General features: G+C 42.6%; 1 protein-coding gene across 6 annotated transcripts in view; it reads right to left on the bottom strand.

Moving 5' to 3' along the window:
• Window positions 1–7,103: 7,103 nt before the first annotated feature.
• The window catches only part of peli3 (pellino E3 ubiquitin protein ligase family member 3), a 33,000-nt gene continuing 24,904 nt past the window's right edge, over window positions 7,104–15,199 (bottom strand). For all 6 annotated transcript variants that reach the window (XM_078276501.1, XM_078276502.1, XM_078276499.1 and 3 more), the window contains exons 5-7: window positions 14,962–15,186; window positions 9,978–10,166; window positions 7,104–7,945 (exon numbers count right to left, since the gene is read on the bottom strand). In XM_078276501.1, the coding sequence (XP_078132627.1) occupies window positions 7,346–7,945; window positions 9,978–10,166; window positions 14,962–15,186 (1,014 nt within the window). In that variant the 3' untranslated portion in view covers window positions 7,104–7,345. The remainder of the gene's footprint in view (window positions 7,946–9,977; window positions 10,167–14,961; window positions 15,187–15,199) is intronic.

Genomic DNA, 15,199 nt, shown 5'->3' with positions numbered 1-15,199 from the left:
GGTGGCCCTGAAGTGCAAATCACAACAGCAAATAGAAAAACGCAACAGCAAATCATAAAACGCAACGGCAAATCATTAGAGACGACAGCAAATAGGAAAACACAACGGCAAATAGGAAAACACGACAGCAAACATGAAAACACGACAGCAAATAGGAAACACGACAGCAAACAGGAAAACACTACAGCAAATAGGAAAACGCTTCAATAAATCATAAAACACAACGGCAAATAGGAAAACACGACAGCAAATATGAAAACACAACAGCAAATATGAAAACACGACAGCAAATAGGAAAACAAAACGGCATTAACTTCTACCGGAAAAGGTAGGACCTATCTAGCAGAGGACGGAGCCTCCTGATTGGACAGACGGACTGTCTCTCTGTTAAAAGTAGGCGCTTTTCTGTGTTTTTAACCTCTCTTTCCTGTTAAAAGACAGACAGTCAGTCTGTCCAATCAGGAGGCTCCGTCCTCTGCTAGATAGGCCCTACCTTTTCCGGTAGAAGTTAATGCTGTCGTGTTTTCATATTTGCTGTCGTATTTTCCGATTTGCTGTTGTGTTTTATGATTTGTTGAAGTGTTTTCATATTTGCTGTCGTGTTTTCCGATTTGCTGTTGTGTTTTTGTATTTGCTGTCATGTTTTCCTATTTGCCGTTGTGTTTTCCTATTTGCCGTTGTGTTTTATGATTTGTTGAATGGTTTTCCTATTTGCCGTTGTGTTTTATGATTTGCTATTGCGTTTTTCTATTTGCTGTTGTGATTTGCACTTCAGGGCCACCATACTTCTGTATGTTTGGTACCCCATGTCATCTAAATCAGTGGTTCCCAACCTTTTTTCTTTGGCGCCCCCCCTACTTATGTCTAAGAAAAGCTGAGCCCCCCCCTCCGAAACCGAAGTTGAGGTAACTCTCGAGATAGAGCCTTACTTTCTTTTTTAATACAGAGGAGTTATCAGCACTTTTACGTTTCTCTGCCATGTTTCATTCATGAAATAGTGATAAAAATATATAGTTTTTATACAGACTTTTGTATACATTATATATTATATTACTATATACTATTATATATTACTAGTGTATTATCATAATTTGTTTAACATGTGCAAATATTTTTTTTTTACCTCAACCTCAAACCAGATAAAGACTTGTGCACCCCCTGTGATCTTTGCCGCCCCCCTGAGGGGTCCCCGGACCCCAGGTTGGGAACCACTAATCTAAATGTTCCTCTTCATATTCTGATCATTTTCTCTCGCTGCAGCAACACGTGTTCAAGGCACTTGAGAATGACCCTCTGTTTGCACGTCGGCCCGGTGAAGACGTCCCTCTCACGAAAATGAGAGAGCGGACCTTCCTCAGGTATCAACATAACCATATGCAACCAGTGCCCCTTTAAGATCACATGCCATTATTACATTTGCTTTAATTCAGTTCAATTACATTTTATTTATAGTGTCAAATTGCGATAGCAGCGAGGAAAAACTTCCTTTTAACAGGCAGAGACCTGGGACAGAACCTCATCACGTCTACATAAGCAGGTAAGGAGCTGTGACATGCTGAGCTGTCTGGCTCAGCTCCTCGTGGTGCATCCAATCTGGGACTTTTCTTCAACACTGCTTTCTCCGTTCATGGGAACAATATGTGGGAATGAAAATGTATGCTAACTGGGATATTGTATTATAACTGGGATATAATTCCATGTTTTTGAATTAAAGGATCTTGAAGTAATGTAAAGGTGTAGGATTTGAACAGTGTGGCTACTCACAGCTGTAGCATGGGGGAAATAAAGACACTGAATGCATTTCAGATTTCATGTCAATCTGGCCAGAAATCTTGCTCTATAGCAAAGTGCTGGAAATATGTATATAATCATCATCAGGACCAAAATACAAATTATTATTCGTAACACCAGGCACATTTACTGATATCTAAAATTGTAATGAAATCCCAATCATGTCCTTGTGTTTTACACATACAGTACATGCTCTCCATAAGAGTGCACTGTTGCAGTCTGAAGCCACCACAGGAAACAGCTCCCTCCCCAGCATCCATTGGTGGAAGAAGTATCCAGATCCTTTACTTAAGTAAAAGTACTAATACCACGCTGTAATACAAATTAAAGTCCTGCATTGAGAATGTTACTTAAAGTGACTATATGTAACTTTTTTAGTGTTTCTGAAGCTCTGTCATTTCTCATACAATGGTCTTAAATGACCTGTAACAGCAAACGAGACTAACAGTGAAAAGAACACTATTTTTATAAAGTTTTTATAAAGTTTCTGTCCAGGTCTGATTTTCCCCGCGCAGTCCCAGAATGATTTGCGGCGGGTAGACGGAGCTACAGCAACACATTCTGACGGGTCACAGATTTCTTTGTAACACCTGAAAAGCCTGTGTTAGGTATCCAGCCAGGTGACAGGAGATGTCTTTATATAGGCCTAATTGTATTTTAATGTTATATTAGAAGTTATCTGCTGTAGTTATGGCTGATACTGGGGCAGGACCATCACAGGAAAGAAGGAAATTAAACCAAGAACAACTAAAAGATAAACGGTAATGTCAAAGACGACGGGCGATAACGTGAGTCACACTCGATCGGGCTTTCAACAGATGGAGACAATTACGGGATTGTAAATGATTAAAAAAGGACCCCGAAATGGCCCTCAGGTATGTAATGTGTCTATTTCATTCATGAAATAACTTGACAATGCTCGATGTGGTTGTGCGTCAGTAGCCAACATTAAATGACGCCCCCCTTCCATTTAGCGCCTGGTTTTTATTTATTTTACTCCGTGTTTGTGTTGGCCTACTGTCTTCTGTTCCCTTGTCCCCCTGTACTTGTGTACTTGTGTAAATCATCCGTGGGTTTTAAATAACGCGCTATATTAATCAAAGTTATTATTATGTTGGTTGCTACAACAATCTCTTCATGTTTTGTCTCGTGACCCAGCGACAGTGACACCCGGTTTATCTCACGATACATCCAAAGTAGGCTAAGTTACCGTATGTAACACTTGAAATGCAACGATGCATCTGTAACGTTTTCTCTTATTGTAAATGAATGATTTTCTGTCTGAACAAAACATTCATCGCAACTATATGACCTCCCGGTAACACTAACTCAGTAATCTACAGTGGGTAATACAGCACCGTAAAGAAAAGAGCTTTAGGACAGCAGGTGTGGTAAAAACAGCACCGCTTTAGTCCAAAGGGGCCGCTAGAACCAACACAAACTGAAAGTTACATAATGCCACTTTAAGTAAAAGTATGTAAGTAATCATCAGGAAAAATGTACTTAAAGTATTGAAAGTAAAAGTACTCAATGCAGAAAAATCCTCACATTTTAGAAACTGGAAACAACCCAAACAGTTCATCATCATCGTCTAATCATTTCAGCTTTTAGTGCAGGCTGTTATATTATTGGGTAGTTTAATTTATAATAAAACATAGTTTATTGTGTAAAGTAACTAGTAACTAAAGCTGTCGAGTGAATGTAGTGGAGTAAAAAGTACAGTATTTCCCTCTAAAATGTAGCGGAGTAGAAGTAGAAAGTGGCACGAAAAGAAAAGACTGAAATTTGTACATAAGTGCAGTACTTGAGTAAATGTACTTTGTTACATTCCACCACTGCCAGCATCCATTACCCCGGCTACCATACAGTAGATCTCCTCCTCTGTCATCCACATGGCAGCGCCCTTGATTTGTACCCCTGCCTCTCCCTGGGGACCTTTAAATAACCCCACCCACCGAGCAGATCATCAGCTCCCCTGTAGTACATCACGTTGGAAGGGCAAATGAAGAGATACTTGATGTTGAATATCGCCAGTTGTTGTTCAGGGTCTGGCTCTGGCACTGATAGAAAAACCCTGCGGCAGCTCTGGGTGGGACTGCAGCTGCCCTCTGTATCCACTCTGCACTCAGCCCTTTTCAACAGATATCACATGATACGATACAAGCGACATCTGCTCATTTGCAATCTCAAATACCACGTGTACCTTCATGTGGTTGTTATATTGAAGATGTGTGTAACGGCGCGGCTTGTGGAACATCCTTGCGGAGTTCTTGAATCTGTACAAATTGAAGGGTTTGTGCCCTCTCTCTCTCTCTCTCTCTCTCTCTCTCTCTCTCTCTCTCTCTCTCTCTCTCTCTCCTCCTTGGTGGCATGGGGTGCTTGGTGACCTTGAGTTATTTTTAGCACAATGGGGACACTCATCACACATAGAGACACTCCGTAGAATCTGCAGCTTACCACGGTGTAGTCTGCGTGCTGGCTGCCGTTACTACAGCGTGAGGGCTTCTCAGAGGCATTAGTATTCGTCCAGCAACATGCAAATCTAAAACTGATGTAGAGCAGCCTTGCTACTAGAATGTTGCAGCTACGCAGGTACTTGAAGGATAATTCCATTTTTTTTTTTTTTTACAACTTGGGGCATTTGGTCATCAAATACATGTTTTGGCATGCCTGGCCGAGTCCATGGTCCACTGTCCATGGTATTGGTACCCCCACAAATCGCACCCTGGTTATAATACGTCTAGAATAAAAGCAAAAATATATCCTACCTACCAGATGGGGGGGCCAATTTTATTCCGTTCAGGGGTCTTTGATGTGAAAAAGTTTGGGAACCACTAATCTAAACTACTAGCCTGGGAAAACCCTGACGAACTTCCGGCAAATTTCCTCTGCAAGTCCGTCTGGCCAAGAGCCCATTCAAGCCCATTTCCAATTTTTCCAAATCAAGGCACCAATCACAACCGTTGAGGCGGGCTTTACACGATGACGATAGCACAGCGATGGCAAGAAGCTTTTTGTGACGGCTACCGAAGCGCAGCAACCCATTGATGGCGCTGTCGCTGCTACGTCAACCGGATCGTTAGTCCGATTGGTTGAAGGACTATCCAATGCACCCAGAGGCATTTGAGCGGAGTCCGTTGGTAACGCTCCTTTGGAAATGAGCTGCGAATGAACCTTGCCCAGACCCACTGGGGGTCTGGTGTCAACCAGGCAACTGAACTACTTAAGTGCACCTGAAATGTTGTTGCCCAAGAAAAGCATGTGTGTGCGCACAACAACAGCAGGAATGGTTGATGTAGTTGAAATGGTTCAAGCTAAATCAGGAAGTCACTCTATAAGGCTGTAGGCCTATCATGTTTCTCCGTCTGCTTGCAAGCAAAAAACAACATAACTGTTTTCTTTTAGACTTTTGAATCCACATCCCAACTGGAAGTTGGATTACCAATCAGCTTGTTTGACGCGAGGGTTACACCTTTCTTGAGTAAGATGTTATAGTTCATGCTTAAAGATTTCCTGTGGAGTTCTAGACCACTAGTCCCGCTATGGAGTCATTTTTGTGGGTCCCCGTTTTGTTTATCTCGTGTGCGCACACACACACACACACACACACACACACACACACACACACACACACACACACACAGACACACACACACACACACGAGTCCTACCAATGGTTTCACACTCTTCCACTAATCAACAGGTGGCGCTAAAACACTGAGATATTCTGCATTGCCCCAATAAAGACAGTGAAGAAGAAGACTGCATGCTCGTAAACATGAAAGTCAACAATGCAGGATTTAAAATACTTAAAAAAAGTATTTTTTATAAGGAAGTAAATATGTTCATCATGTTAGTTAGACCTTAGTTGAATGTAAACATAAACTTTGTTTACAAAAAAAACTCAACAGGGCAACTGTGATAAATCTTTACCTCGGACAGTTTTGGTAATCTTTATACTAGGGCTGTCAGCGTTGACGCGTTACTCGCGATGCGATTAAGAGCCGACACAATGCGATTCATTTTTTAAATCGCATTAATCGCATGCCGGCATTTATTAATTTATTTTACACTTCACTGGGCTTTGCGTCGTGCCTAACAGGCTGTTCTAAAAATCACTAGAATCTAGCTAGGCTACTATTTTGACCCTTTGCAGCACCGTTACTTATCATCAAGCTGCCACTTCCTCGTATCACATCCTGCTGCTGCAGGCTGCAGGCATGATGGAGAAAGACAGCAGCAATGAAATCCTGAATGGAGCTTTTTATTTTCCAAAACTCCCGGACGGCTCATAGACAAGTCAAAAGCCATATGCACATTGTGTAAAGCCAAATTAAAATATCACCGAAGCACGTCAAGCTTGAGCTACCACCTACGGAGCTAAGCATAGTAGTAAAGTTATTAACGTTGATGCTACCCACTAGCATGCTACCCACTCAGGCAAAGCAGTATTTTGGAGAGTGCTACTTGCCGACCTGTGGATGAAACCAAATCCCCAAAAAATTACTACAGCTCAGAAACGGGTGGCAACTAACTGCAGACCTGTCAGCATCGTAGAGGACTCGGGTCTTAAAGACGTACTACGGTTGACATGTTCTGACCCGTCTCATTGCCGTCGAGGGGGACAGTAGTTTTCATGGATACACAGCCTGTACGACACGGAGAAGCAGCCACACTGGAACTGCTGCAAGGTGCTGCAAACGATGTCTCATTAACCGGTGATCACTGGACGTCAGTGAGTAACAACATTATTTAGGAGTTACTAAACACTAGATTGACTCTGGTAAGGATAGGGATTTTTAGTTTTTTAGTTAGGTACTTGGAGGAATTGTGCAATAATGACAGATTCACACATTTTTCTTTTGTTTACAGTAAATAAATAATTACAAATCTTAAAATCAAGTTCATAAAGTAACTTTCTTTGCATTCATTTGATTCCCAATCAAGATCCACTGGTAAGAATTGCTTTCGATTGTTAATATGTACTTAAAAACTGTTCTGAAATGCAAAATAATAGAATTGTAATCATGTGATAAAATATGCGATTAATCGCGATTAACTATAGACATTCAGCGATTAATCGCGATTAAAAAAATTAATCGTTTGACAGCCCTACTTTTTTACACATTCACCTTAGTTTTTACCTTTGTTTAAGCTTGACTAACCTCGGAGTTGGCTTCCAACATGTCTGGTTGTCTTGTTTTTCACCTTCCTTTTTTAGTGTTGCTGTCAAGCTCCCAGTTGCACAATGTTATGGGCTCAGACTAAGCAGGTACAAAAGATCACTAAACGCATGCTCATTTCAACACAATTTATTTACATATTCTCCTTACACCTCATATTCCATGTGAAGCCTTGGCAATCTACTATTGCATGGCACTTTCAGTTCAACAAGTCAACGGTCCTTTTCCTGTATACTCATCGGTGCTTTCTCTGTCATCCCACACTTGAGTGTTCAGATTTTTGTTCCAGCACACAGTCTTTTTTTTTTCTGTTTTCCAGCACGTCCACCTCTGCCCAATCCACCGTCACATGTGGCTCCCAGGTCTGCGCTTCAATCGACGGGGCCCTGGAAGATGAGTTTGATGTGGCCCTGCTCCCCTGTCAACCAGGTTCCACAGAAGGGGCAGGCAGCATGGAAGGCATGGGTGCCGTGGGGTAACGGGATCTGGCTCCACCCCACCACAGTCTTTTCCGAGCATACATGGCCGCAGGGGCAGAAAGCGTGAGTGGGCGGCCCGGCATCCAGGTACAATCCCCCCTCACAGCCCAGCCACAGCGGCACGTAGGGCCCCACTCGCCGGCACATGGGGCACTCCCTCTCTCCGGTGCTGGCTGGTGCCGTGCCCCCGGGCCCGGCGGGACCCTTCTCCTTGCGGTAGCCCCAATTGTGGTAGCCGTGTACATGGCCGCAATTTACGTAGACCCAGGGCTGCTTCTTGTCAACGATCTCGCGCTGGGCCAGACTAGGGAAGGCCAGGGTGTTGAAGCCCACAGGACACTGGGGCCGGGCGGCGTTCAGCTCCTGGCGAAGGGACTCCAGCTGTTTGAGGGTGGGGGTGTGGCGCAGTCCGGCGGGGGTCCTCCACAGCAGAGTAGCCCCACACAGATCAATCAGAGAACCGTCCTGGAGGGTGTTTGACTCATTTTCAACCTCAAGAGGAGTACAGGAGAAGGAAATGTAGCAGGGGAAAGAGAAGAAGAGAGGGTTTGTCAGTTCTCATCACTGGTCATTAGCTAGGACACAGGAATTGATTTGTTATGGGCCATACTGGTGGGGGTTTGTTAAAGGTCCCATGGCATGAAAATTTCACTTTATGAGGTTTTCTAACAATACTATGAGTTTCCCCAGCCTGCCTATGGCCCCCCAGTGGCTAGAAATGGTGATAGGTGTAAACCGAGCCCTGGGTATCCTGCTCTGCCTTTGAGAAAATGAAAGCTCAGATGGGCCAATCTGGAATCTTCCCTTTATGACGTCATAATGAGAAAGGTTACCTCCCCTTTCTCTGCTTTGCCCGCCCACAGAGAATTTGGCCCCCCCATGAGAGAGAGACATCATGGCTTGCAAACGAGCGAAGCATGGCAGTTGGTCAAGGCCACACCCCCACCCTCCACCTTGCCCCCCCTCTCTCCTCCTCAATAGCATTTAAAGCTACAGACACAGAAATGGCACATACTAAGGAAAGCTCATTGTGGGACTGGCTCTAGTGGCTGTAATTCTGCACCAAGGCTGAATTTCGGGAAAGAGACTTCAGATACAGTATTAGGGGACCACTAAGGTCTATATAAAAGAGACTTCAGATACAGTATTAGGGGACCACTAAGGTCTATATAAAAGAGACTTCAGATACAGTATTAGGGGACCACTAAGGCCTACATTCCACTTTGTACCACCACATGATGGCACTGTGCTCAACTAGTTATGGTTCAGACAGCTGACTCCCATCTATTGCAATTGGCTTCCCTCAAAATATCATCATCATCATCATCATCATCATGTACGCATCACATTTACAGATGGAGTCTACAAATCGGTCAATTAAGGATAGTATCCTGTGACAGTTTGAGTTCTTGTAGGGGACGATGCAGGTATTTGAAGTTGAAAACAAGGCGCTCTACTTCATTTACAGCCCCAATGGGGTGTTTTGCCCAACTGCTGCCACTAAGAGTAGATTTCCCACTCCCTGTCTATTAAGTTTGCAGATGACACCGCATTAGTAGGTTGATTTCTAAGAATAATAGAGCTGAACCGGGCAGTTAACTTGAAGGCGAAAGCAAAGATAGTAGTGGTTTATGATGGTCATAAATGGACAGGATATACAACAGATTCTTAGGGTGAATCTCCAATAGTGGGAGGTTAATACCACAACAGTGCTGAGGAAAGCTCAGCGAAGACCTTTCTTTTTAAGACAGCTAAAATTTGATCACGCTGGTTGCATGTTCTTGGTTACTGTGTGATTGACAACACCTCAGGTCAAGGCAGGAACGGCATAAACAAAGTGGTGAGAATTGATACCAAAATCACAAGCCATGAGCTACTGTCCACTTCTGAGGTTTACACCAATAGGGACAAGGTTCTACAGCATTATACGTGACTTCATTTCTTTCCTTCCCCTTTAAAAATACTGAAAAGTATATAGGACAGCCAGGATCTGCAACAGCACCAGGGTGTTCACTAGGGTTGCAACTAACAACTATTTCCATTGACCAGCAGTTGGTGGTTCAATGCCTTGTCCAGGAGGTGAACTGGCACCTCTCCAGCTACCAGTCCATATGAGGACTTGAACCAGCAACCATGCTGTTACTAACCCAACTCCCTACAGACTGAACTACTGCCACCCCCAAAAATAAATATATATATATATTTATATTATATACACATTACAAATAATATTTACATTTAAGAAGCTGGAAACAGAGAAATGTAACTTAATTTTCATAAGTAAATTACTCAAACCGATTAATTGATTATCAAAATAGTTGCCAATTAATTTATTAGTTGGCAACTAATCCAGTAACTGATCTTTGCAGCTTTGGCGTTCACGTCCTTTCATTGCATTAACAAACCCATTTCTACAGAATTCCCTGCAGTTCACGGGGCTAAATCAAGGTCAGTAACTTCAAACTTTGTGACCGTATCGAAGCAAACAAAGGACTCGTTATCCCATCAACCCCCTTCATCTTACCAGTTTTCCCCTCTGTTGGGCTGAGCGAGTCTCCCTCAGGGCAAAGACGTTTCCACAAACTGAGATTTCCCTCCAGACGCCCGGAGCCGGCTCAGACACAAACTCCCCCGCCGGGTGCATCACCAGCACCCCGTTGGTGGTCAGGCCGTCCATCAAGCCATCTGACGTCCTCCATTTGGCGGCCCGCTCCTGAGATACCCCGCCACACACAGACACCAACACACACAGGCAGACGTAAAGGTTAGAGGAATATTGGGGAGGCACAGAGGGATGATAGTGGAAGAGGATATAAGAGGTGGCGGGCTAGAAAAACAGCTAACATTGCTTTTCTGTGCTGCTATATTTAGCTCAGTACAGAACGACTACTGTACTGACTGATGCACAGAGATACGCCCACGCTTAAGAATGAACCCATCCCTGAGAGAGAGACAGAAAAGATGTATTATGAACAGAAATTAGCTCTGATGAAACAGCAGATTTCTGGCGTGTGTAGCAAAGGAAAAGAAACAGTCTGGAGATGTACTTCTTCAAACATTTCTTTATGGCTGTTGCTGCTCTGGAGATTAGAAGAATTTCACTGGATGAGTTCAACATTAATGTTTAAGGCCAAATAATCAGTTTTTTAGATCACAAGTTAGCAAACTTAAAAGCTTGACTTATTAATATATAAACAATTGGTAAATGATTGTGTAATGTGAAAGGTGTCACGTGTAAAGACGAATTATCCCCAACTCTGCAGTTCCTTTTTAGCCTCTTTCGGCTCATTGTTTTAGTTTTATGGTCCCCGGATGTACTGTTTTGGTTCAGTCTCACCATGCACTCTGATAAGCTTAGTTTAGTGAAAAAGTCTCTGATAAAGCCCCTGTACACTACCTGTTCAGCAGCAGGCAGACAAAGTTAGAGACTAGCGGACATAGTGGAGCATTTAGCAGCTAAAGAGATTTTTTTTTTTTCAGGAATTGGTGGAGACCAAAGCAGAGTTAAAAGGAGAGTCAATATTGGACTTACATTAATCAGGTGGACACAAACACCACATTAGCCATATTAACTGTATGAGGTGATAATATGTTAATGTTATGTTTTCAGCTTTTATGATTTATTAAAGCTTAAAAGAACTGCTAAAAATGTTTTTATTATTATATATTTAATTCACGTGTCCCTGCAATAATTGTTCGGATATCTCTTGATATGTGTATTTGGTATCAAACATGTCACAATATGTTGATAAGTCTTCCCTTAAAACGTTGCAGAGGGTGTGTACATAAACTAATTCAATCAAATGTGATTTGTTTTGACAAGCTAAACCTCGTCCACCTTCTAAAACCACGCTTTCTTTAGCTAGTGGCTAGCAGAGCAATATTTTTTTACGTTTTTTTTGCTGTTTTCTTTCTTATAAATGTTTCTCTTGGAAAGCACTTTGTGACTTTGTCTGTAAAAGGTGCTAAATAAAATAAACATATGATTATTGTGGGTCAGATGTGTGTGTTTGGATATAATTTAGCAAAAGCGTTGTTTACATTTCCAAAAGAGCGTGGTGATTGTCTAAATCAGTGATTCTCAAAGTGAGGTCCGTGGCACTTTTTACAAAAGGCTTCATAGTTCAACAAATATTTAGATTTTTAAATCTATATCCAAGAGTTTATAGATTGCTTTCTAATCTAACAAATCTATAACTCTAATGCTTTTCTATTACATGTATCTTGTGTTGTTCTATCACATACCTAAGACTATGGTGTATAAAATAGGCTAGGTCAAGTTATTCCAAGGGACATACATGAAGGGGTCCCCAGTATATTCTCTATCTCTATCTTGTAAGGGGTCATTGGCTAAAAGAAAAAGAACCTCTGGTCTAAGTATTCATTCGAGGGAGGTGGCTGCTCCAAATCACTGTGGTTCTCCAGAAACCTATGCTCGTTACATCACTGAACAATTCCTTCTTGAAAATCTCCTGCCTGCATATTCATTTTACTTGGACTTTAAAGCCACTGTATGTAGGATTTGAATATGTCAGCAGGCAACACTTTCTGTGAGTGCCAGCGGAGCTGTAACTCACAGAAATAAAACAGAAAAAGAGCAACTGGTATATCTGTTTAGAAAGCAGCCACACAAATCATAACTGAGAGGAATAGTGTCACATCATGTCCTATAACATGCTCATTTTTTAAGGTTAAATACTAGGCATAAATAGTATAAAACACGAGGGTGTTATATAATGAAAGCTTAACGATTGTTACTTTAAGGTCTTCCTATAGATAATCATGCATTATTTATCAATCACACAAAAACGTATCTGCATCACATCCAGAACACAATTCAGAGGTGATCCACAGAGCATGACTTTCAATAAAAGGACAATATTTGTTCCATATATCATTGTTATTGTAGTCCTAAAGGCTGGGGGAGTTATACAAGCCTCAGTCACGTGTGTGTGTGTGTGTGTGTGTGTGTGTGTGTGTGTGTGTGTGTGTGTGTGTGTGTGTTGAGCGCTGGTTGCTGACGTTATCTCTCTGACTGCTAGCCTAGTTGTCGGGGGGGGTCTTGATGAATCTTGCATGGGATGAAGTCATGCTGTCATGAGAAAGGGCTATTATTGGTTTGCTTTGTGCACCTACATGTCACGTTTTAGACTGCCCCACCCCAGCAGCTCCTGCAGAGGTTTTGGGAGCTTGGACATCATGAAATATATCAAAGAAGAGTCTACTAACCTGGGACAGTGCAGGGCGAAATAACTACTATGTGGTTAGTTCAATTGATGACATTCCTATATTGAAATGGGTCAGGGTTTGGGTTACTTTTTTAAATAATTAGCCGCTAGCTGTGGTATGGCTCCAGACAGCTCTACTCACTGAACTGATACAGCAAGACAGAGCCCAGTGGAGAAGTGCTGAGTTGGCCTGATGGTGCATGACTATGCTGCCTTAATGAACATAAGCAGTGTGCTCTTTTCTATTTAAGGATCATTCTGGTTTATTCCAATTTGGGTCTTCCCATTATAGTTCTGGTCTTTCCTACCAGTGATGATACAATTGTAATCACCAAGTTAAAAGAAAACTATGGTTTATTACAATTTGGGTTTGAATTCCGTAGCTTTAACCACTGGTTATGAAAATATTGTACTCCCATATTGTAAAAAGTGAGATTTCCATGTCTTTTTTCCATGTCTTTTTTCTATTATATATATTAGTGCTATATAAATACTGTGAAAGTATCAAAACACTCAATCCACAGAGAAATGCACACTGTATTCAGAAACTGTGCCTTTAAACGAGCCGTCAGGACTTCCGTACGGTTGTGATGTCACAACTATACTATATATAGGTAGAAAGTGTCGCTACAGTGCCGTTACAGTCATTCCCGGCTGCAATGAGGGTGCAGAGATGCCAGAAGACCTGGAAACACTGACCAATCAGAGCAGACTGGGCTTTTTCGGGAGGGGGGCTTAAATAGACAGGCGCTAAAACGGAGCGTTTCAGAGAGAGGGGGAATACAGGTATACTCAGACAGACAGTATGAGAAAAAGAATGTTTTTTGAACATAAAAGCATGTAAACATTTTTTTAGTAGAAACAAAAAATACAAGTATGAACCTGAAAATGAACATAATATAGGATCTTTAAAGGAACTCACAGACTTATTGGGACTTTGTCTTATTCACCGTAACCCCCAGAGTTAGATAAGTCCATACATACCCTGCTCATCTCCGTGCGTGTTGTAGCTCTTTCCGACGGCTCCACCGGTAGCTTAGCCTAGCACGGATCCTGGAGGTAATTGGTTCCAACTAGCCTACTACTCCTAATAAGTGACAAAATAACACCAACATGTTCCTATTTCCATGTTGTGATTTGTATAGTCACAGCGTGTACAAATAACAAGGTCACATGAGACACAGCCATCTTCGAACTATATTCTCAGAAAGGCGAAGCATTGCTGATCTGCTCGGGGCTTCTCAGGTGCTGCAAAGCATATCACTCCGCCCAAGTAGCAGAAGTAGCAGTGCTTCGCCTTTCTGAGAATATAGTTCCCAGTTTATATACGGTTAGAAGATGTATGGACTTATCTAACTCTGGGGGTTACGGTGAATAAGCATAAGTCCCAATAAGTCGGAGTGTTCCTTTAAAAACAACATGACGTGACACTAATGCTCTCAATTATGATTTGTGTGGCTGCTTTCTAAACAGATAAACCAGTTGCTCTTCTTCTGTTTTATTTCGGATACAGTAACAGCTCCAGGCAGTGTGCCCCGCTGTCTTCTTTGATACTATCACGAAGGCCGAAATAATGTGTTTTTTAATGTAATTTTTAAAGTAGAAACCCAAAATACGTAAGTACGTACGTACGTACGTAAGTATGAACCTGGAAATGAGCATGATATGTCCCCTTTAAAATAAGAGCTGAGATCTCGGAGCGTGACTCGCTAAAAATAGGTCCAACAGGGTGAGAAATGTGCAAGCAAACCCTTAATTCCCAGATGTCAACATCTATTTTGGTCAGCACAATATTATCATAACTGATAGAAATTATTGCCAAAACTAAGAAAGTAGGTTAAAAACACAGAAACCCAAACTATTTGGTGTATCACATAGGGCCTACAGTACATACATATGGTGATACAGTATACTGATATGCTGCATGCTATAATATGTTGTTTGTTCACTGACTGGTTATGTAACCTGACACATACGCATCTCACTATAGCTTGAGACAGTAACATACGACCAGAAGCAGTACATAACACACACACACACACACACACACACACACACACACACACACACACACACACACACACACACACACACACACACGGCTCCTATGCTACCTCGAGCCATGGTCACATACACTGACACCCATTCCTCACAGCTATGATGTCAAGCGTGGGTGGCACAGCCATGTCCCTGATGTCGCTCTCACCACGGTTGCCATGGTTACCAGTCCCTGTGTAGTTTACCAGGAGAAGCCTGACCCCCACAAGGGAGAACACTCACCCCCAGGAAGATGTTCTTGGAGGAGTCGAAGCCGGCGGCGTAGATGCGGGCCGTGTAGGGAGCACTGCGTTCACACATGATGCGGCAGGCGTAGCGGGAGATGGTGCTCTGGGCTGACTGGCCTCCACCGCCACCCTCACCTGCCGCACCCCCGCCTTGGCCGCTGCTGCTTCCCGCCGTGTCAGTCACCACAAAGTCGATCATGCTCTCTGTGGACCGGCCAATCTGAGATCACCGA

This window comes from Sander vitreus, chromosome 19 (genome assembly GCF_031162955.1).
Source record: "Sander vitreus isolate 19-12246 chromosome 19, sanVit1, whole genome shotgun sequence".
NCBI classification, from domain to species: domain Eukaryota; kingdom Metazoa; phylum Chordata; class Actinopteri; order Perciformes; family Percidae; genus Sander; species Sander vitreus.
This window is presented reverse-complemented; position numbering and strand designations above follow the sequence as displayed.